Here is a 23,556-nt window from a genome sequence, read left to right on the forward strand (position 1 = left end):
CATGTGTCCACAGTCTTCCTGGCAATGGTGACATAAGGTGGGCACGGGTGGCTTCAGAGGCATTAGACGCAGAGGACTGGCAAGGAGAGCAGAGAGTGGGAAAAGGGTGCGGACACAGGACATGGCCACCACACACTGCTGGGCAATGGGGTGTGTGACGTCACCGACATCTCTGACCCCCGATATCGCCTGATGCTCCATGTTAGTATTTGTTTACTTTACCTGTACTAATAATGTTCCCCTAAGTGCACGTGACCGCTGCTGCCGATCATTAGCCTCAGCATATGTGACCATTGATTGGCTGCAGTGGTCATGTGGATGTAAGTACAGACCAAAAGTTTGGACACACCTTCTCATTTAAAGATTTTTCTGTATTTTCATGACTATGAAAATTGTACATTCACACTGAAGGCATCAAAACTATGAATTAACACATGTGGAATTATATACTTAACAGAAAAGTGTGAAACAACTGAAATTATGTCTTATATTCTAGGTTCTTCAAAGTAGCCACCTTTTGCTTTGATGACTGCTTTGCACACTCTTGGCATTCTCTTGATGAGCTTCAAGAGGTAGTCACTGGGAATGGTCTTCCAACAATCTTGAAGTTGTTCTCAGAGATGCTTAGCACTTGTTGGCCCTTTTGCCTTCACTCTGCGGTCCAGCTCACCCCGAACCATCTCGATTGGGTTCAGGTCTGGTGACTGTGGAGGCCAGGTCATCTGGCATAGCACCCCATCACTCTCCTTCTTGGTCAAATAACCCTTACACAGCCTGGAGGTGTGTTTGGGGTCAATGCTCTGTTGAAAAATAAATGATGGTCCAACTATACGCAAACCGGATGGAATAGCATGCCGCTGCAAGATGCTGTGGTAGCCATGCTGGTTCAGTATGCCTTCAATTTTGAATAAATCCCCAAGAGTGTCACCAGCAAAGCCCCCCACACCATCATACCTCCTCCTCCATGCTTCACAGTGGGAACCAGGCATGTAGAGTCCATCCGTTCACCTTTTCTGCGTCGCACAAAGACACGGTGGTTGGAACCAAAGATCTCAAATTTGGACTCATCAGACCAAAGCACAGATTTCCACTGGTCTAATGTCCATTCCTTGTGTTCTTTAGCCCAAACAAGTCTCTTCTGCTTGTTCCCTGTCCTTAGCAGTGGTTTCCTAGCAGCTATTTTACCATGAAGGCCTGCTGCACAAAGTCTCCTCTTAACAGTTGTTGTAGAGATGTGTCTGCTGCTAGAACTCTGTGTGGCATTGACCTGGTCTCTAATCTGAGCTGCTGTTAACCTGCGATTTCTGAGGCTGGTGACTCGGATAAACTTATCCTCAGAAGCAGAGGTGACTCTTGGTCTTCCTTTTCTGGGGCAGTCCTCATGTGAGCCAGTTTCTTTGTAGCGCTTGATGGTTTTTGCAACTGCACTTGGGGACACTTTCAAAGTTTTCCCAATTTTTCGGACTGACTGACCTTCATTTCTTAAGGTAATGATGGCCACTTGTTTTTCGTTACTTAGCTGCCTTTTTCTTGCCATAATACAAATTCTAACAGTCTATTCAGTAGGACTATCAGCTGTGTATCCACCAGACTTCTGCTCAACACAACTGATGGTCCCAACCCCATTTACAAGGCAAGAAATCCCACTTATTAAACCTGACAGGGCACACCTGTGAAGTAAAAACCATTCCCGGTGACTACCTCTTGAAGCTCATCAAGAGAATGCCAAGAGTGTGCAAAGCAGTTATCAAAACAAAAGGTGGCTACTTAGAAGAACCTAGAATATAAGACATAATTCAGTTGTTTCACATTTTTTTAAGTATATAATTCCACATGTGTTAATTCATAGTTTTGATGCCTTCAGTGTGAATGTACAATTTTCATAGTCATGAAAATACAGAAAAATCTTAAAATCAGAAGGTGTGTCCAAACTTTTGGTCTGTACTGTACATGACATCATGGCTCTAGGACAAGGACTGGCGGGGAGCTCTGGAGCTGGACAAGACAGGTGAGCAATGGTTGGACTGTTTACCGCAGCTGCTTGATTTCCATGAACACTCCCTTTAAGGCTCATGTATGTGGGGTGCACAGAGTTCATACTGCACTTTAGGGAATGTGCACACGTTGCGGATTCCATTTCGGATTTTTCTTCGGGGATTCTGCGGAATCCACAGGTAAAACACCCTGTGTTTTACCTGCGGGTTTTCATTGGATTTAGTGCAGTTTTTGTGCGGATTCCACCTGTGGTTTTACACCTGTGGATTCATATTATGGAGCAGGTTGTAAGGCTATGTGCACACGTAGGAAGGGTCCTCTGTGGGTTCTCCCTCAGCGGATTTGATAAATCTGCAGGGCAAAACCGCTGCGGTTATCCCTGCAGATTTATCACGGTTTGTCTAGCGGTTTCCGCTGCGGGTTTACTCCTGCACTTGTTTTACTGTTGATGCTGCATATGCAGCATCAATAGTAATGTTAAAAATAATTAAAAATGGTTATATACTCACCCTCCGACGTCCCGATCTCCTCGGCGCTGCACGCGGCGGTCCGGTTCCAAAGATGCTACGCGAGAAGGACCTTCGTGAAGTCACGGTCATGTGACCGCGACGTCCTCGCAGGTCCTGCTCGCATAGCAACCCTGCGACCGGACGGCCGCGTGCAGCGCTGAGAGGTGAGTATATCATTATTTTTTAATTCTTTTTTTTTTTTACACAAATATGGTTCCCAGGGCCTGGAGGAGAGTCTCCTCTCCTCCACCCCGGGTACCATCTGCACATGATCCGCTTACTTCCCGCATCGTGGGCACAGCCCCATGGGGGAAGTAAGCGGATCAATGCTTTCCTATGTGTGCAGAATCGCAGCGATTCCGCACAAAGAAGTGACATGCTGCGGATTGTAAACTGCTGCGTTCCCGCGCGTTTTTTTCCACAGCATGTGCACAGCGTTTTCGGTTTCCCATAGGTTTACATTGAACTGTAAACTCATGGGAAACTGCTGCGGACCCGCAGCTGCAGAAACGCTGCGGATCCGCAGCAAAATCCACAACGTGTGCACATACCCTAAAACGCTGCGGAATCCGCACAAAGAATTGACATGCTGTGGAAAATAAACCGCTGCGTTTCTGCGTGGAATTTTCCGCAGCATGTGTACTGCGGATTTGGTTTTCCATAGGTTTACATGGTACTGTACAACACATGGAAAACTGCTGCGGATCCGCAGCCAAATCCGCAATGTGTGCACAGACCCTGACACGGAGCAGTGCGGCCTCTACGCTCCACATACTGCAGCTATGACTGTAGCTACACTGAGTTCTGGGCAGAAAATGGCTGTCACCCCCAACACTGTGTGGAGGCCCAGAACAGGAAGCACTAGGCCTGGTTGCCATGGACACCCGACTCTTCCCCTGTTGCCAGGCGGCCCCCCTTTCTATGCCCTATCTGCTGTCTCACATTGGCCACACCCCTCGCAGAACAGTCCCCGCCTCTCTAGCTCACTGATTGGCCACCTCTTACATTCGGTGGGTGGGGTCTACTGATGTCACATGAGCTTTCTCGCAAGATGGCCGCCCGGTTGTTTTGATGAATAATCGTGTGTGAAGCGGCGCCGCTCCCGGTGTACAGGCCCCGCCCCCGTGTCACCGGTCTGCTCGCGTTACCTCACGGCGTCTTAGCGGAAGGAGCGTAGTGTGCGGCGGCTCAGAGAGCGCGGCTCCTCTCCTGATCCTCCATCATTCTCTCCAGACTCTGCCGGAGACAATGCAGCCCTGAAGCCGGAGGCCCCCGGCCCTGCCGCCCCCTCCTCCTGCCCCTCACACGGAGCCCACGACTCTGCCACCATTAAAAGGAAAATCATGGAGGAGCTGAGCGCTGACGAGGTGAGAAGACCCCGGGGGCGGCGGCTCCTGGCCCGGGACGTGGGAGAGACAGATAATGGCCTGAGCGGGAGCGTAGTGTGTGCATATAATATATATATGTCATATACAGTCCTGGGCCGGAGCGTAGTGTGTGTATATAATATATATATATGTCATATACAGTCCTGGGCCGGAGCGTAGTGTGTGCATATAATATATATATGTCATATACAGTCCTGGGCCGGAGCGTAGTGTGTGTATATAATATATATATATATGTCATATACAGTCCTGAGCGGGAGCGTAGTGTGTGCATATAATATATATATGTCATATACAGTCCTGGGCCGGAGCGTAGTGTGTGCATATAATATATATATGTCATATACAGTCCTGGGCCGGAGCGTAGTGTGTGTATATAATATATATATATATATGTCATATACAGTCCTGGGCCGGAGCGTAGTGTGTGTATATAATATATATATATATGTCATATACAGTCCTGGGCCAGAGCGTAGTGTGTGCATATAATATATATATGTCATATACAGTCCTGGGCCGGAGCGTAGTGTGTGTGTGTATATAATATATATATGTCATATACAGTCCTGGGCCGGAGCGTAGTGTGTGCATATAATATATATATGTCATATACAGTCCTGGGCCGGAGCGTAGTGTGTGTATATAATATATATATATGTCATATACAGTCCTGGGCCAGAGCGTAGTGTGTGCATATAATATATATATGTCATATACAGTCCTGAGCGGGAGCGTAGTGTGTGCATATAATATATATATATGTCATATACAGTCCTGGGCCGGAGCGTAGTGTGTGCATATAATATATATATGTCATATACAGTCCTGGGCCGGAGCGTAGTGTGTGCATATAATATATATATGTCATATACAGTCCTGGGCCGGAGCGTAGTGTGTGTATATAATATATATATATGTCATATACAGTCCTGGGCCGGAGCGTAGTGTGTGTATATAATATATATATGTCATATACAGTCCTGGGCCGGAGCGTAGTGTGTGTGTATAATATATATATATGTCATATACAGTCCTGGGCCGGAGCGTAGTGTGTGCATATAATATATATATGTCATATACAGTCCTGGGCCGGAGCGTAGTGTGTGTATATAATATATATATGTCATATACAGTCCTGGGCCAGAGCGTAGTGTGTGCATATAATATATATATGTCATATACAGTCCTGGGCCGGAGCGTAGTGTGTGTATATAATATATATATGTCATATACAGTCCTGGGCCGGAGCGTAGTGTGTGTATATAATATATATATATATGTCATATACAGTCCTGGGCCGGAGCGTAGTGTGTGCATATAATATATATATGTCATATACAGTCCTGAGCGGGAGCGTAGTGTGTGTATATAATATATATATATATGTCATATACAGTCCTGGGCCGGAGCGTAGTGTGTGCATATAATATATATATGTCATATACAGTCCTGGGCCGGAGCGTAGTGTGTGTATATAATATATATATGTCATATACAGTCCTGGGCCGGAGCGTAGTGTGTGTATATAATATATATATGTCATATACAGTCCTGGGCCGGAGCGTAGTGTGTGTGTATAATATATATATATGTCATATACAGTCCTGGGCCGGAGCGTAGTGTGTGCATATAATATATATATGTCATATACAGTCCTGGGCCGGAGCGTAGTGTGTGTATATAATATATATATGTCATATACAGTCCTGGGCCGGAGCGTAGTGTGTGCATATAATATATATATGTCATATACAGTCCTGGGCCGGAGCGTAGTGTGTGTGTATAATATATATATATGTCATATACAGTCCTGGGCCGGAGCGTAGTGTGTGTATATAATATATATATGTCATATACAGTCCTGAGCGGGAGCGTAGTGTGTGTATATAATATATATATATATGTCATATACAGTCCTGGGCCGGAGCGTAGTGTGTGCATATAATATATATATGTCATATACAGTCCTGGGCCGGAGCGTAGTGTGTGTATATAATATATATATGTCATATACAGTCCTGGGCCGGAGCGTAGTGTGTGTATATAATATATATATGTCATATACAGTCCTGGGCCGGAGCGTAGTGTGTGTATATAATATATATATGTCATATACAGTCCTGAGCGGGAGCGTAGTGTGTGCATATAATATATATATGTCATATACAGTCCTGGGCCGGAGCGTAGTGTGTGCATATAATATATATATGTCATATACAGTCCTGGGCCGGAGCGTAGTGTGTGTATATAATATATATATGTCATATACAGTCCTGGGCCGGAGCGTAGTGTGTGCATATAATATATATATGTCATATACAGTCCTGAGCGGGAGCGTAGTGTGTGCATATAATATATATATGTCATATACAGTCCTGGGCCGGAGCGTAGTGTGTGCATATAATATATATATGTCATATACAGTCCTGGGCCGGAGCGTAGTGTGTGTATATAATATATATATGTCATATACAGTCCTGGGCCGGAGCGTAGTGTGTGTATATAATATATATATATATGTCATATACAGTCCTGGGCCGGAGCGTAGTGTGTGTGTATATAATATATATATATGTCATATACAGTCCTGGGCCGGAGCGTAGTGTGTGTATATAATATATATATGTCATATACAGTCCTGGGCCGGAGCGTAGTGTGTGTGTATAATAATATATATGTCATATACAGTCCTGGGCCGGAGCGTAGTGTGTGTATATAATATATATATATATGTCATATACAGTCCTGAGCGGGAGCGTAGTGTGTGCATATAATATATATATGTCATATACAGTCCTGGGCCGGAGCGTAGTGTGTGTGTATAATAATATATATGTCATATACAGTCCTGGGCCGGAGCGTAGTGTGTGTATATAATATATATATATATGTCATATACAGTCCTGAGCGGGAGCGTAGTGTGTGCATATAATATATATATATATATATATATATATATATATATATATATATATATGTCATATACAGTCCTGGGCCGGAGCGTAGTGTGTGTATATAATATATATATATGTCATATACAGTCCTGGGCCGGAGCGTAGTGTGTGCATATAATATATATATGTCATATACAGTCCTGGGCCGGAGCGTAGTGTGTGTATATAATATATATATATATATGTCATATACAGTCCTGGGCCGGAGCGTAGTGTGTGCATATAATATATATATGTCATATACAGTCCTGGGCCGGAGCGTAGTGTGTGTGTATAATATATATATGTCATATACAGTCCTGAGCGGGAGCGTAGTGTGTGCATATAATATATATATGTCATATACAGTCCTGGGCCGGAGCGTAGTGTGTGTGTATAATAATATATATGTCATATACAGTCCTGGGCCGGAGCGTAGTGTGTGTATATAATATATATATATATGTCATATACAGTCCTGAGCGGGAGCGTAGTGTGTGCATATAATATATATATATATATATATATATGTCATATACAGTCCTGGGCCGGAGCGTAGTGTGTGTATATAATATATATATATGTCATATACAGTCCTGGGCCGGAGCGTAGTGTGTGCATATAATATATATATGTCATATACAGTCCTGGGCCGGAGCGTAGTGTGTGTATATAATATATATATATATATGTCATATACAGTCCTGAGCGGGAGCGTAGTGTGTGCATATAATATATATATGTCATATACAGTCCTGGGCCGGAGCGTAGTGTGTGTGTATAATATATATATATGTCATATACAGTCCTGGGCCGGAGCGTAGTGTGTGCATATAATATATATATGTCATATACAGTCCTGGGCCGGAGCGTAGTGTGTGTATATAATATATATATATATATATGTCATATACAGTCCTGGGCCGGAGCGTAGTGTGTGCATATAATATATATATGTCATATACAGTCCTGGGCCGGAGCGTAGTGTGTGTATATAATATATATATATATATATATATATATATGTCATATACAGTCCTGGGCCGGAGCGTAGTGTGTGCATATAATATATATATGTCATATACAGTCCTGGGCCGGAGCGTAGTGTGTGTATATAATATATATATATATATGTCATATACAGTCCTGAGCGGGAGCGTAGTGTGTGCATATAATATATATATGTCATATACAGTCCTGGGCCGGAGCGTAGTGTGTGTGTATAATATATATATATATGTCATATACAGTCCTGGGCCGGAGCGTAGTGTGTGTGTATAATAATATATATGTCATATACAGTCCTGGGCCGGAGCGTAGTGTGTGTATATAATATATATATGTCATATACAGTCCTGGGCCGGAGCGTAGTGTGTGTGTGTGTGTGTGTGTGTGTGTGTGTGTGTGTGTGTATGTGTATGTGTATGTGTATATATATATATATATATATATGTCATCGGGTATTCTAGAATATGCATGTCCGCGTACTGTATTGCCCAGCCACCTAGTATACAGCACAGAGCCACGTAGTATATTGCCCAGCCACTTATGTCACAGGTTAAAAAATAAACATACTCACCTTCCGATCCGAGGGCCCCTTGTAGTTCTAACATACTCACCATACTTGTAGTTCTGTCGCCTGTGCGCGGTACAGGTGGCAGCTTCCGGTCCCAGGGTGTGATGACGTCGCGGTCACATGACCGTGACGTCATGGCAGGTCCTTCTCGCGCAGGCACACAGGGCCTGTGATGACGTTGCGGTCACATGACCGTGACGTCATGGCAGGTCCTTCTCCCACACGATCCTTGCTACCGGAACCTGCCGCTTGCACGGAACGGTTACCGGAGGGTCGCGAGGACCGGGAAAGGCGGCGGAAGGTTAGTATATAATAATTTTTTTAAAAATTATTTTTAACATTAGATCCTTTTACTATTGACGCTGCATAGGCAGCGTCAATAGTAAAAACTTGGTCACACAGGGTTAATAGTGGTGGTAACGGAGTGAGTTACCCGCGGCATAACGTGGTCCGCTACCGCTGGCATTAACCCTGTGTGAGCCGTGACTGCGGGGAGTATGGAGCGGGCACTGACTGCAGGGGAGTAGGGAGGGACTAATCTGACTGTGGCCGTCGCTGATTGGTCGCGGCAGCCATGACAGGCAGCTGCCGAGACCAATCAGCGAATGAATATCCGTGACAGACAGGACAGACAGAAGGACAGACAGAAGGACGGAAGTGACCCTTAGACAATTATATAGTAGAGATATCCCTCTCCCTCGAGAGAGAGGAAAAAAAGAGGAAAAAAAAACAACCTGCACTCCTAGTGTGAACACGTGCACGCTGCAAACTGCATAATATAGATAAAAAAAGAACACAGCAGCACATGTACATGAATCTAGGCCATGTGAAAACACAGACAAATATCCAATATGAATCATACTTCTCAAAAATATTTTTTCACAATTTTTTTCCCAAAAAATTGGCCAATTTATGCGCTAAGAATCTTCAATTCATCTATTATTGTAAGTTTTCTGAAAAATTTTTTTTTTTTGAAAAAATATTTTTGAGAAGTATGATTCATATTGGATATTTGTCTGTGTTTTCACATGGCCTTGATCCATGTACATGTGCTGCTGTGTTCATATATATATATATATATATATATATATATATATATATATATATATATATATATATATATATATATATATATATATATATATAGAGAGAGAGATATAGAGATATATATATATATATATATATATAGATATATATATGGAGAGATAGAGATATATATAATATATATATCTATATCTCTCTCTCTCTCTCTCTCTCTCTCTCTATATATATATATATATATATATATATATATCTATATCTCTCTATATATCTCTATCTCTCTCTTTATGTATGTATGTATGTATGTATATATATATATATATATATATATATATATATATATATATATATATATATATATATATATATATATATTTATATTTTGTAAGAGTCATGTCGGTCTGGTAGTCGGGGGCAGGTATATCTCGCCCAGGTGTTTGTCCTATGGGAATTAGGCCGCTCAGTATCATCAGGATACCGAGGGGTTAATAAGTGCAGGAATAAAGGCTGACCAGCTGGAGGTTTCAGGTGTCAGACTGGGGCACACAGAATGCCTGTCTGTGTGAGACAAACGTGAGTGGGAGCTGTGCTCATGCACTGTGTAATGTTAGCTGGGTGGGAGAAGCCCCCCAGTTGTTAGATAGGAACGTATTTGTATAGTTAGCGTCGGACAGGCAAGGATTTATTTTTATGTTTTGTTTTCTGTATTTGCTTTCACTTTAATAAACCTGACCTGAGGTCAGTCTACTTGGAAACCTGCTGTCGCCTCAGAGTTTAATGCACAAACCACGTGACCTTTGACCCCAGCAAAGGCGATCCCGGAGTGTTTTGTTACATTGTGGTGGAGAACGCGGGCACTCCGTGGCACAGGCGACAGTATGGAAGACGTGGTGAAAGCCCTAGTACAGTCCGCTGCCGTACAGCAGGAAGCTAACCGCTTGATGGCCGCACAGCTGAAAGAGTTGGTGGACGTGACGACTGCAGACCGCCAGCTTCTCCAACAGGTGGCGCAGCGCTTGGTGAGCATGCCTGAGGCTAACCCGGAAGCAGAGTCCAGGAGAATCCATGTGAGTCGGTACTGGCAAAAGCTGACCGCAGAAGATGACGTCGAGGCGTACCTGACAACGTTTGAGCGGACAGCGTTGAGAGAGAAGTGGCCGAAGGAACGATGGACCGATCTAATTGCTCCGTTTCTCTCCGGTGAGGCCCAAAAAGCTTACCATGACTTGGACCCGGAAGTCGCTCAGGACTTTGAGAGGCTGAAAGCTGAGGTCCTGGCCCGGCTGGGTGTGACGACGGCTGTCCGTACACAGAGGGTACATCAGTGGACCTATCAGCCAGATAAACTGCCGCGATCGCAGATGTTCGACCTGATCTACTTGATAAAGAAATGGCTGCAACCCGAGGTACTGACAACTCCGGAGATAATCCAGCGGATCGTTCTGGACAAGTACCTGAGAGTACTACCACCGGCACTGAAAAAGTGGGTGAGCCAAGGAAATCCCGCGACAGCGGATCAATTGGTGGACTTGGTGGAGCGTTATTCCGTGGCGGAAGGACTTCCTGATGATACCGCTACTACCCGAACTGTACCTCCTCCTCGTGGAACCGGTAAGACTGTTCCAGGGACTGCGGGGGAAGGAAAATTGCCAAAAACTGTGGGGGAGGAACACGGGACTGCTCGCACCCCGAGATCAAGGGTGTCGGACTCTGGTTTCAATAGGGGGCCTGTTAGGTGTTTCCGTTGCCATGAGAAGGGCCATGTTTCTGCGAACTGTCCTGTTACCACTGAACCCATGCAGTGCGACGTTACGGACTCTAAGAAACGCATGTCTTTGGTTACACGGCTAGTAAGTGTGAATGCGGGTCAAAATGATACAGCGAAACACCTGCGTGAATTGTCTGTAGATGGGAAAAATGTTGTGGCATTGCTAGACTCTGGAAGTGTGGTGACTCTGGTGAAAGCCAGTCTGGTGGCACTTCCATCTGGTCCGTCTGATAAATTTTCTGTAACGTGTGTGCATGGTGACACCTGCTCATATCCTACAGCGGTCATATGTATCTCCACTCCCTATGGGTCTGTGCAACCCAAAGTGGGACTCGTTCCCGCATTGTTACATGATATAATCCTGGGCAGGGATTTTCCTCATTTCTGGCAGTTGTGGGAGAATCAGTTGCTCCTTCACGGTAGCTGTAACCGTGAATCTTCCCCCATGCCATCTGGAGGACCCGAGTTCCTAGACGAGACCCCACAGGAAGATGTTGCTGGGGAGGTTATTGAATCTAACCTTCAGTTCCCCTTCTCAGTTATGGCGGGGGAAACTGAGGAAACTGAGGAAACTCAGCGAGAGGCGGAGGCAGACAGCCATCCAGCACCCTGCCTACCCGATTTGGGAGTTCAGTTGGATGACTTCCACAGCGAACAAATGAAAGATTCTACCCTGACTCAGGCTAGGAAAAATGTAAAAGTGATAGATAGCGTACCCGTAGAACCTGACACTAGGCTAGCGTACCCGTACATGGTTCTTGAGAATGATTTACTCTACCAGGTAGAAAAAAAAGGGGAAGACACTGTGCAACAGTTAGTGGTACCCAAACCTTATCGGCGGAAGGTACTGGACCTGGCCCACGGACATATAATGGGGGGACATCTGGGGGTACAAAAAACCACAGAAAGGATATTGCATTGTTTTGTGTGGCCCGGAATACACAATGATGTGCGTAACTATTGTGAGTCCTGTCCAGAGTGCCAAATCTCGGCACCTAAACCTCGGTTCTGTAGCCCTTTGGTACCCCTCCCTATTATTGGGGTCCCGTTTGAGAGAATTGGGATGGATTTGGTTGGGCCCCTTCCCCGGTCCGCACGTGGGCATCAACATATCCTCGTCATCATGGACTATGCCACTCGTTACCCAGAAGCCATCCCTTTGCGTAACACTGCTACCAAAACGATCGCCAAAGAGTTGGTACAAGTGTTTAGTCGGGTGGGAATTCCAAAACAGATACTCACCGACCAGGGGACTCCCTTTATGTCAAGGGTGATGAAGGAGCTCTGCAGGCTCTTACAAATAGACCAGTTGCGTACGTCTGTCTATCACCCTCAAACAGATGGCCTGGTTGAGCGGTTCAATAAAACCTTAAAACAGATGCTCCGGAAGGCGATAGACAAAGATGGGAAGAACTGGGATTACTTGTTACCCTATTTGCTGTTTGCCATTAGGGAAGTTCCCCAGTCTTCCACAGGATTCTCGCCTTTCGAGCTATTATATGCCCGTCGTCCCCGTGGACTGTTGGACGTCGCAAAAGAAACCTGGGAAGGTCAAGTCACTCCCTTTAAAACGGTGATAGACCATGTAACGCAAATGCAGGACCGGATTGCTGCTGTCATGCCCCTTGTTAGGGAACATATGTTACAGGCCCAGGGAGCCCAGAGGCAAAGTTATTATAGAGGCGCCAAGGTCCGTACGTTTGCACCCAGGGATAGGGTGTTGATCCTAATCCCTACGGTGGATAGTAAATTTCTGGCAAAATGGCAGGGCCCCTTTGAGGTCATGGAACGAGTTGGAGAAGTGAACTATAAAGTGCACCAGCCTGGTAAGAGAAAACCAGAGCAGATTTATCATGTGAATCTGATAAAACCCTGGAAAGACCGCGCTGCCCTAACAGCGGATCTGCCCCGTCCGGTTTGCTCACCTACCATACCGGAGGTGCAGATTGCCGAGACTCTCTCTGAACGACAGAAATCTGAGGTTAAGCAGTTTTTGTTACAGAACCAACAGTTTTTCTCGGAAAAACCTGGCCAGACTAGGCTAGTGAAACATGAGATTGTCACAGAGCCTGGTGTCACAGTTCATGTGAAGCCATTCCGGATTCCGGAAGCACGCCGTGAAGCCGTCTCCCGGGAGGTGAAGGCCATGTTGGACTTAGGAGTCATTGAAGAGTCGCACAGCGCCTGGTCCAGTCCAATCGTGTTGATACCTAAGCCGGATGGCTCCATACGGTTTTGTAATGACTTTCGGAAACTGAATGCGGTTTCTAAATTTGATGCCTACCCTATGCCCCGGGTCGATGAGTTGATCGATCGGCTGGGTAAAGCCCGATATATTACGACCCTGGATCTAACAAAGGGGTACTGGCAGATCCCTCTGGCCGAGGCGGCCAGAGAGAAGACGGCATTTGCTACACCGGAAGGGCTGTTCCAGTATATCTACATGCCGTTTGGACTTCACGGAGCTCCAGCAACGTTCCAGAGATTGATGGATCGAGTCTTGAGGCCCCACAGGCAGTACGCTTCTGCCTACCTAGACGACATCATAATTTACAGCGCGGACTGGGAAGCTCACCTCCGGAAGGTACAGGCGGTGATTGATGACCTGAGAGACGCAGGCTTAACGGCGAATCCTAAGAAATGTCACATCGGCCTTGAAGAAGCCCGATACTTGGGCTACGTGATTGGCAGAGGAGTGGTTAAACCCCAGATCGACAAAATACAGGCAATTCAGGGCTGGCCGCAACCAGTGAACAAGAAACAAGTTCAAGCTTTCCTGGGCATTGCCGGCTATTATCGCCGGTTCATACCCAACTTTGCGGCCATGGCTACCTCCTTGACGGATCTTACCAAAGGGAGGGATTCCGTCATGGTAAAATGGTCCTCAGCGGCTGAAGAGGCCTTCCACAGTCTGAAACGGGCTTTGTGCTCTCAGCCCGTACTAGTGACTCCTGATTTCAGCAGCGAGTTTGTGGTGCAAACTGATGCTTCTGATACTGGTATCGGAGCTGTACTTTCCCAGGTAAGGGACGGAGTCGAACACCCGGTCCTCTACCTCAGTCGGAAACTGAATGTACATGAGCAGAGGTATGCCGTGATTGAAAAAGAGTGCCTAGCCATCAAATGGGCTCTCGACTCCCTCAAATATTACCTGGCAGGTAGGAAGTTTAGGCTGGTCACGGACCATGCCCCTCTCAAGTGGATGCATCTCCACAAGGACCGTAATAGTCGGGTAACCCGGTGGTTCCTTGCTCTGCAGGCTTACTCGTTCACGGTGGAGCACCGCCCCGGGGTGCAGATGGGGAACGCTGATGCCCTGTCCCGAGTACACTGTTTCGAGAGTGTTCTTGCTCGACCTGAGTGGTCTGAGCAGGGGGGGAGGATATGTAAGAGTCATGTCGGTCTGGTAGTCGGGGGCAGGTATATCTCGCCCAGGTATTTGTCCTATGGGAATTAGGCCGCTCAGTATCATCAGGATACCGAGGGGTTAATAAGTGCAGGAATAAAGGCTGACCAGCTGGAGGTTTCAGGTGTCAGACTGGGGCACACAGAATGCCTGTCTGTGTGAGACAAACGTGAGTGGGAGCTGTGCTCATGCACTGTGTAATGTTAGCTGGGTGGGAGAAGCCCCCCAGTTGTTAGATAGGAACGTATTTGTATAGTTAGCGTCGGACAGGCAAGGATTTATTTTTATGTTTTGTTTTCTGTATTTGCTTTCACTTTAATAAACCTGACCTGAGGTCAGTCTACTTGGAAACCTGCTGTCGCCTCAGAGTTTAATGCACAAACCACGTGACCTTTGACCCCAGCAAAGGCGATCCCGGAGTGTTTTGTTACTATATATATATATATATATATATATATATATATATATATATATATATATATATATATATATATATATATATATATATATATATATTCTAGAATATAACGCTGGGAGCGTCACTCTGTCCGAAGCCTTTATAGACTGCGCAGGCGCGACGCTCCTAGCGTTATATTATAGCCAGTGCCAGGAAAAAAAAAAAATGGCGCCGGAAAGCGCAAACTGCCGGGAGCAGGGGGACATTTATGATCCGTGGGGACACCGTGGACATGATTGCGCTCTGATGATGCTGTGGCAGTTTATGCCACAGCAATTTGTTACTTACGCCACCTGATTCCTTTCCGCCGCCATTTTCTTGGTCCTCCTGCTGCCGGGATCGGCGCCTGCGCAGTCCGCGCTTTCCGGCGCCATTTTCTTGAAGACACACTGCAGTGTGTCTTCAAGAAAATGGCGCCGGAAAGCGCGGACTGCGCAGGCGCCGATTCCGGCAGCAGGAAGACCAAGAAAATGGCGGCGGAAAGGAATCAGGTAGCGTGTGCACAGGATCCCGCCCTCATTACGCTGTGGCACTTCATGCCACAACGATTTCTTACTTAGGCCCCCTGACTCCGGGCCATGAATGTCTCCCTTCTCCCGGAATCGGCGCATGCGCAGTGCGCGCTTTCCGGCGCCATTTTCTTGGATAACTCAGTGTGTCTTCAAGAAAATGGCGCCGGAAAGCGCAGACTGCGCAGGCGCCGATTCCTAGAGCAGCAGTCTGCACTTTTCGCCGCATACAGGGCATATAATCCTATGGAGCATCTTATGGGGGCCATCAACCATAATGGAGCAGCATACAGGGCATATAGTACTATGGAGCATCTTATGGGGGCCATCAACTATAATGGAGCAGCATACAGGGCATATAATCCTATGGAGCATCTTATGGGGGCCATCAACCATAATGGAGTAGCATACAGGGCATATAATCCTATGGAGCATCTTATGGGGGCCAACAACCTTTATGGAGCAGCGTATGGGGCATATGGATGGGAGCAGCAAATTACAGAACGGTGGCGCAGGATGGGAGCAGCAAATTACAGAACGGTGGCGCAGGATGGGAGCAGCACATTACAGAACTGTGGCGCAGGATGGGAGCAGCACATGACAGAATAGGGCAGCACATGACAGAACGGGGGTGCAGGATGGATGCAGCACATGACAGAATGGGGGCGCAGTATGGGAACAGCACATGACAGGATGGGTGCAGCACATGTCAGAATGGGGGCGCAGGATGGGAGCAGCACATGACAGAATGTGGCCGCAGGATGGTAGCAGCACATGACAGAACTGGGGCGTAGGATGGGAGCCGTACATGACAGAATGGGGGCGCAGGATGGCAGCAGCACACGACAGGATGGGGGCACAAGATAGGAGCAGCACATGGCAGGATAAGGGCGCAGGATGGGAGCAGCACGTGACAGGATGGGGGAGCAGGATGGGAGCAGCACATAACCAAAATGGAGGCGCAGGATGGGAGCAGCAGATGACAACATGGGGGTGCAGGATAGGAGCACCACATGACAGCATGGGGGCGCAGGATGGGAGCACATGACAGGATAAGGGCTCAGGAAGATAGTAGCACATAACAGGATGGGGGCGCATGATGGTAGCAGCACATGACAGGATTATGGTGGAGTATGGGAGCACCACATGACAGGATTGGGGTACAGGATGGGAGCATGTGACAGGATAAGTGCTCAGGAAGACAGTAGCACATCACAAGATGGAGGCACACAAAACAGGATGGGGGCTGCACATGACAGGATGGGGGCGCAAGATGGTAGCAGCACATGACAAGATTAGGGCGCAGGATGGAAGCAACACATACCAGGATGGAGACCGTATGCCAATATAAATGCTCGCCACCCGGGCGTAGAACGGGTTCAATAGCTAGTGTATATGTATGTATGTATGTATGTGTATACATATATATATATATATATATATATATATATATATATATATATATATATATGTGTGTGTATGTATATACAGTATATATATATACTGTATATATACTGTGTATGTGTGTGTGTGTATATATATATATATATATATATATATATATATATATATATATATATATATATATATATATATATATATATATATATATATATATATATATATATATTTGTATTTTTTTGTCCTGGGCCGAAGCGTAATATATTCATGTATATGTCACATAAAGTCCGCCGTAGCGTAATATGTGTGCGTATATAATACATGTATGTATATGTCATATACAGCCCTGGGATATCTATAACTCTATATACGGTATATCTTGAGTGACCAATCGGCTCCAGAAGTCACATAATTAGGAAATTGAGTTCACCTGGGTGTAATTTCTTCTCAGTATAACTACAGCTGTTATCTGAAGGCCTCAGAGGCTTGAGAGTATTAAAGGGAACCTGTCACCCCAAAAATTGAAGATGAGCTAAGCCCACCGGCTTATCTACAGCATTCTGGAATCTTCTTCTTATTCTTATCTTCATAGGATGATGTCCTCTTCTTGTCTTCACGCTGCGGCTCCTGCGCAGGCGTACTTTATCTCCCTGTTGAGGGCAGAGCAAAGTACTGCAGTGCGCAGGTGCTGGGCCTCTCTGACCTTTCCCGGCGCCTGCGCACTGCAGTTCTTTACGCTGCCCTCAACAGGGAGATAAAGTACGCCTGCGCCGGAGTCAGTGTGAAGACAAGAAGAGAACGTCATCGTAAGAAGATGGGAGGCCCCTGACCGGACCGCGACGCCCATCGTACCGGGACCGCCCCTGGGTGAGTATAATCTAACCTCTTTTTCTCATCTTTCAGGATACATCGGGGGTTTATCTACGGCTAAGCCCCTGATGCTGGTTTGGTCTTAGCTCATCTTCGATTTTGGGCGTGTCAGGTTCCTTTTAAGTATCAAACAAAATCATGAAACCAAGGAACACACCAGACAGGTCAGGGATAATGTTTTGGAGAAGAGTAAAGCAGGGTTAGGTTATTAGAAAAAAAAATAGCCCAAGCTCTGTATATCTCACAGTGCAGTGTTCATTCCTTCATCCAAAAATGGATGGAATATGGCACAACTGCAAACCTACCAAGACATGGCCGTCCACCTAACATCCAGAGCAGGGAGAGCACTAACTAGAGAAGCAGCCAGGAGGCCCATGGTCACTGAAGGAGCTGCAGAGAGCCACAGCTCAGAGGGGAAAATCTGTCCACAGGGAAACTATTAGTCGTATGCTCCACAAATCTGCCTTTATGGAAGAGCGGCAAGAAGAAGGACATTTTTAAAGCAAGCCAAGATAAGTCCTGTTTGCAAAAAGCCATGAATGGGACACAGAGAGCACATGGAAGGAGGGGCTCTGATCAGATGAGACGAAAGGAGAAATTTTGGGGCTAAATGCAAAATACTGTGCTTGGCGGTAAACTAACATTTCACCCCAAAAACACCATCCCCACCGTCACACATGGTGGTGGCAGCATCATGCTGTCGGGAGGCTTTTCTTTACCAGGATCAGGGAAGCTCAACAAAGTTGATGTGAAGTTAGATGGAGGAAAACTGTTAGAGACTGTTAAAGACATGACTGAGGAGTAGGTTCACCGTCCAACAGGACAACAACCCTAAACATCCTGCCTGAGCTACAATGGAGGGTTTAGATCAGAGCATATTCCTGTGTGTGAACGGCCCAGTCACATTCCACACCCAAAGCCCAGAAGCTGTTAATGTATATGACTCTGAGACACACCAGACCATAAGACGCACCACAAATTTTCAGAAGGAAAATAGGGGAAAAAAATAATGTCTTACAGTCCAAATTCAGCTTACCGGGGAAGGCAGCACTGGTGTAGCGTGGTCAAAGGGGGTGGTCGGTGGCCCGGCGATATGACCCCCATCCCAGACTGGTGCGGCAGGTTCTGCAGTGCTCGTGGTGCAGGGGCTCTGCTGACATTTTGTGAAAGCCTGGAGCCCCACGCACATCCATTACTGCGATGTGGTGGCCTCCGGAAAAATGGCCGCCACATGCTCAGATTGAGATCTCAGCAATGAGATCTTTTCCCGAGATCTCGTCGCTGAAATCTAAGCAATGTAAGCACTGCTATCTGGTCTGTGGAGGGACTGGTCATTGTCAGGCTATTGGTCAGAAATAGTACTAGGGGCCACGGCTATCTGGTCTATGGAGGGACTGGTCATTGTCAGGCTATTGGTCAGAAATAGTACTAGGGGCCACGGCTATCTGGTCTATGGAGGGATTGGTCATTGTCAGGCTATTGGTCAGAAATAGTACTAGGGGCCACGGCTATCTGGTCTATGGAGGGACTGGTCATTGTCAGGCTATTGGTCAGAAATAGTACTAGGGGCCACGGCTATCTGGTCTATGGAGGGACTGGTCATTGTCAGGTTATTGGTCAGAATAGTACTGGGGGCCACGGCTATCTGGTCTATGGAGGGATACATCATTGTCAGGTTATTGGTCAGAAATAGTACTGGGGGCCACGGCTATCTGGTTTATGGAGGGGCCTGGTCATCGGTAGGTTACAAGTCAGAATAACTACCAGGGGCCACATCTATTGGGTTTATGATAGTGACTGGTCATCGGCCAATTATGGTTCAAAAATACTGTTTGGGGCCACAGCTTTTGGGTGTATGGAGGGACTGGTTGTCAGCAGATTACATGTAAAAAATAGCTACCAGGGGCCACAGCAATCGGGTCTGTGGAGGGACTGGTCGTTGGCTTATTATAAAACACAATAGATTACTGAAGCTGGTTTTACAGTTGTAGTTGTCCTGATATGCCGGAGAGCCCATGTGCTGTCACTGGTATTCGATCTTTTAGGGCAGAGTTCCCCAACTCCGGTCCTCAAGAGCCACCAACAGGTCATGTTTTCAGGATTTCCTTAGTATTGCACAGGTGATGGAATTATTGGACCGAACTTGGGGGAACACTGTTTTAGGGGGAAAACTGTTGTATAGGAACTCTGCTGTCATTACTTAGACCATTCTTTCCTATATGTGGCCTGGGGACTCCGGTGGGCTGATATGCTGGATTAAATCCGCTTTTTATTAATATTTGTAGTATGGGGAGTACATTGGCAAAGTGTACTTCTACAATCAGAAAACTTCAGACATGTTAAAATACTTACAAGTTTTGGTTTTTTTTTTTGGGGGGGGGTGGTCTGGTGCTTCAGCAGACTGGCAGATGTGTGTAACTGAGCGCTGTTTTCAGATCTGCCCCGTTAGAGGAATGTAAGCAGCGTGTGGCCTCATAAAAAATAAAGACGTCCCTATACTGTCAAACTGATGTCTCCGAGGAGCAGCCAAGGAGGCCTGTACCTGGGTTTTAGGGCACTGCTCACAGAGGCACTTCTGCCCTTTTTGTTTTCATTGGAGTTTCAGCACCCAGAATCTTAGGTTACAACTTCTGACATGTCAAAGGTTTTCTGAAACTGGAAGAACACTTTAACGTTTCTATAAATGTATGCATAAGTGTGAGTAGGGAATAGTTAAGGGTCTTAAAGGGGTATTCCCATCTCAAAGATCCTATCCCAGCATTTAGTAGGTGTAATAATATTAGCAAATACCTCCAATTAGAAATGTAGTATAGTTTTACTGATTCTCTATGTCTCTTTCCTCATCTGCAGGACCTTAGGTATCCATTGTTACGACCACTGATACAGTGACAGTTAGTTGCTGGTGGCCGTAACCATGGATACCCAATGTAATGCAATGTCTGCACATGGTATCTTTGAAAACTTCAGCTCAACACACAAAAAAAAGCCCTCACCCAACCCGAGATCATGAAAAGTGGAGACGCTACGGGTATCGGAAAATGGCACAATTTTTTTTATTTTTTTACTAACTTTGTTATGGCAGGTCAGTTTTAGCATTTAGTGAACATAGTAAAAAAAATCAAAGCAAAAAAAAGTGTGGGATTGTGCTTTTTTTTTTTGCAATTTCACCACACTTGGAATTTTCTTCCCATTTTCTAGTACACGACATGGTAAAACCAATGGTGTTGTTCAAAAGTACAACTTGTCCCCCAAAAAACAAGCCCTCGCATGGCCTTATTGACGGAAAAATAAAGTTATGTCTCTGGGTAGAAGGGGAGCGAAAAATGAAAACGCAAAAACGAAAATACCTCCTGTCATGAAGGGGTTAAAGGTAACGGCATGTTGCTAGGCCAGGTGGTGATTATCGGATCAATGGTGACACCCCACAATCCTGAGAATGGGGTTATAGGGAGACTTCACAAGGCAGGTCATTATGTCCGTGTCACACGAGGAGTGACGGCCGGGAGACGCCGCTCACCACATTGTTTTGTTGAAGAGGAAATAAATTCCGGGGATTTCGGCTGCTGTTTTTTTTTCCCCAGTGACACCAGTGCAGTGTGTTTTTCCATACTGGTGCGTGTCAGATATGAGGACTATTGTATTGGCTGCTGGAGCTCTGGCTATAAACTGTGAGTCACGACGGTCCAATGACTGCCGGTAATTACCAGGTAAAGCAGCGCTGTCCCTGTTATATGACCTACTTTGTGTTCTCGCTTGTCACTTACACGTGATTATGGAAATGTTTGTGATTTCCAGTGCAGGTTCACTTTAGAAACAACTGCCCATAAATCGCGGCTTATTCTTCGGTTTACCAACTTTGTCAGTTACTTGCTTTAGTTTCGGGGGGTGGAGATGACCCGGGGAAGGTGTCGCAAGAGAAATTCGTCCATTTTTACACCATGTATTAAAGGGGTTCAAATTGAAACTTTGCCCACTGGATGGTTGGTGTAAAATATTCCAGCCTCTGCCAGGCAGAAACAGGAAGCTGTGGAGTCACTTTTCCATCACTCGCTGTACCGCTGCAGCTAGTGATCAGCTGCATCATTGTTACATTGCAAGGATTTCCACCAAAAAGAATTGACCTGACGCCAATTTTAAAGTCCACTCGGTCTAATACAAATCTGCAGCAACCGCCCTACATATGAAGGTGCACGATCCGATAACGAACAATAGACCCAGGTTTAACCCTGAAGAAACAGAGGGGCAGAAAAGAGGTGCACAAATCCCCTGTATGAAGGTGACCTGAAGAAACCTCTGCTGCTGCCTTGTCTCTGGCTTTTTCGCTGTGCCTTGCATTCCATCTCTCAGAGCACAGCGTTGGCTGTGACACATGGCGTGATTCTTTGCATCCGCCGTCACATGCTTTCCACAGGACTGAAATAATATCTGGGATCCAAGTCTTGTGCAATGCAGAGCGGTCACGCTGCCGGCTGTATGTGCCCCGCTGACCGCTCTGGAGGACAGCACAGTAGAGAACACCTTTTGTGATCCTGTATGGCGGTGGGTTTATTCCCAAATCTATTAACCCCTTGTACTATAACATTTTTTGTGCGGTAACAAGACGATACTCTATAATTCCTGCAAAGCGATAAGGATTATAAGAAACACTAAGGCCCTCATCTTGCACAGATTATAATGATTATATATGTATATTTTTTTTTGCATACATGTGTCCTTGTATTGAACATTTTTAGTTCTGTGCACACTGGTTTTTGCCAATTTTTCCTGGTTTCTGGTACCTTTTGACTGTAAAAATAGCATGTTCTGCAGCATTGTTCTTGCCGCAGGGAGAATAACGTCCCTCCTTCTTAATTCTGCAATGACACCGAAGCCATGATGCTAGTGCCTAACCATGTGAGGCAGTGTATCTGTTGTTTTTTTTGTTCGATGATGAATTATAAAATTAAAAAAAACCTCTCGTCTAATAATCCGATGTGGCAGCATTGAGAAATCAAACGTTGAAGCCACATGCAAATTAGCCTGAAAGTGCTTTGGGGGCGTGTTTATGCACTTAGTGTATTGGCACGCCCCAGTTTACCTCCAGGCTAATTTGCATGTTGCTTTAAAGCGTGATTTCTCAGCATTGGCACGCCAGATTACTTATTAGTCTCTTTGTACTAGGACCTTAACAGCCATAGCACTAGTTTCAGTAGTAAAATCATCCTGACTGGAGGTGCACACTGTATAGAGGCGGTTTGTTGCTTCCTTTTCCAGTATTGGATCGTACCCCGACTCCGCTGCGGACCTTGATTTTTGTGCTTGGGAACATGGTTCCTTTATTACCGTGTGAAACACAGCAGCCATTGTGTATGTATGCGCCAAATATGAAGAATGGAGACCGACGTGCTTTAGTTATCGTTGTATAACGGCCATGAAATTAAAACTTGTTCCTGCACAAGAAAGTCTGTCTGCACATGGAGTTATTGAGCAGTAATGGGCGCTAGTAATGCAGCCCACTGGTCCTGTAACTTGTATGGACCTGGTGCATATGGCTCTGGTACATGTGCAGCACAGAACTGCATAAACATGAAAGCTTCTCCAGGAGGAGTTGTAGGGGCCTGTCAGGACTTGTATGTATTGTGTATATATGCTTATGGCAGGGGGTCCGTTATTTGGTCCATATATACTACATGAGCCCACCCTGCAGCTTCTGTCAGTACC

The 23,556-nt window shown here is 45.8% G+C and overlaps 1 protein-coding gene across 2 annotated transcripts in view; it reads left to right on the plus strand.

The window, feature by feature from the left end:
- Positions 1-3,528: 3,528 nt before the first annotated feature.
- UBE4B (ubiquitination factor E4B) overlaps positions 3,529-23,556 on the plus strand; it is a 73,533-nt gene continuing 53,505 nt past the window's right edge. The window contains exon 1 of one of the 2 annotated variants that reach the window (XM_077249656.1): positions 3,529-3,871. In XM_077249656.1, the coding sequence (XP_077105771.1) occupies positions 3,848-3,871 (24 nt within the window). In that variant the 5' untranslated portion in view covers positions 3,529-3,847. The remainder of the gene's footprint in view (positions 3,872-23,556) is intronic. The other variant, XM_077249655.1, reaches the window with a different exon arrangement.

The sequence above is a fragment of the Ranitomeya variabilis genome, chromosome 4 (genome assembly GCF_051348905.1).
Source record: "Ranitomeya variabilis isolate aRanVar5 chromosome 4, aRanVar5.hap1, whole genome shotgun sequence".
NCBI lineage: Eukaryota > Metazoa > Chordata > Amphibia > Anura > Dendrobatidae > Ranitomeya > Ranitomeya variabilis.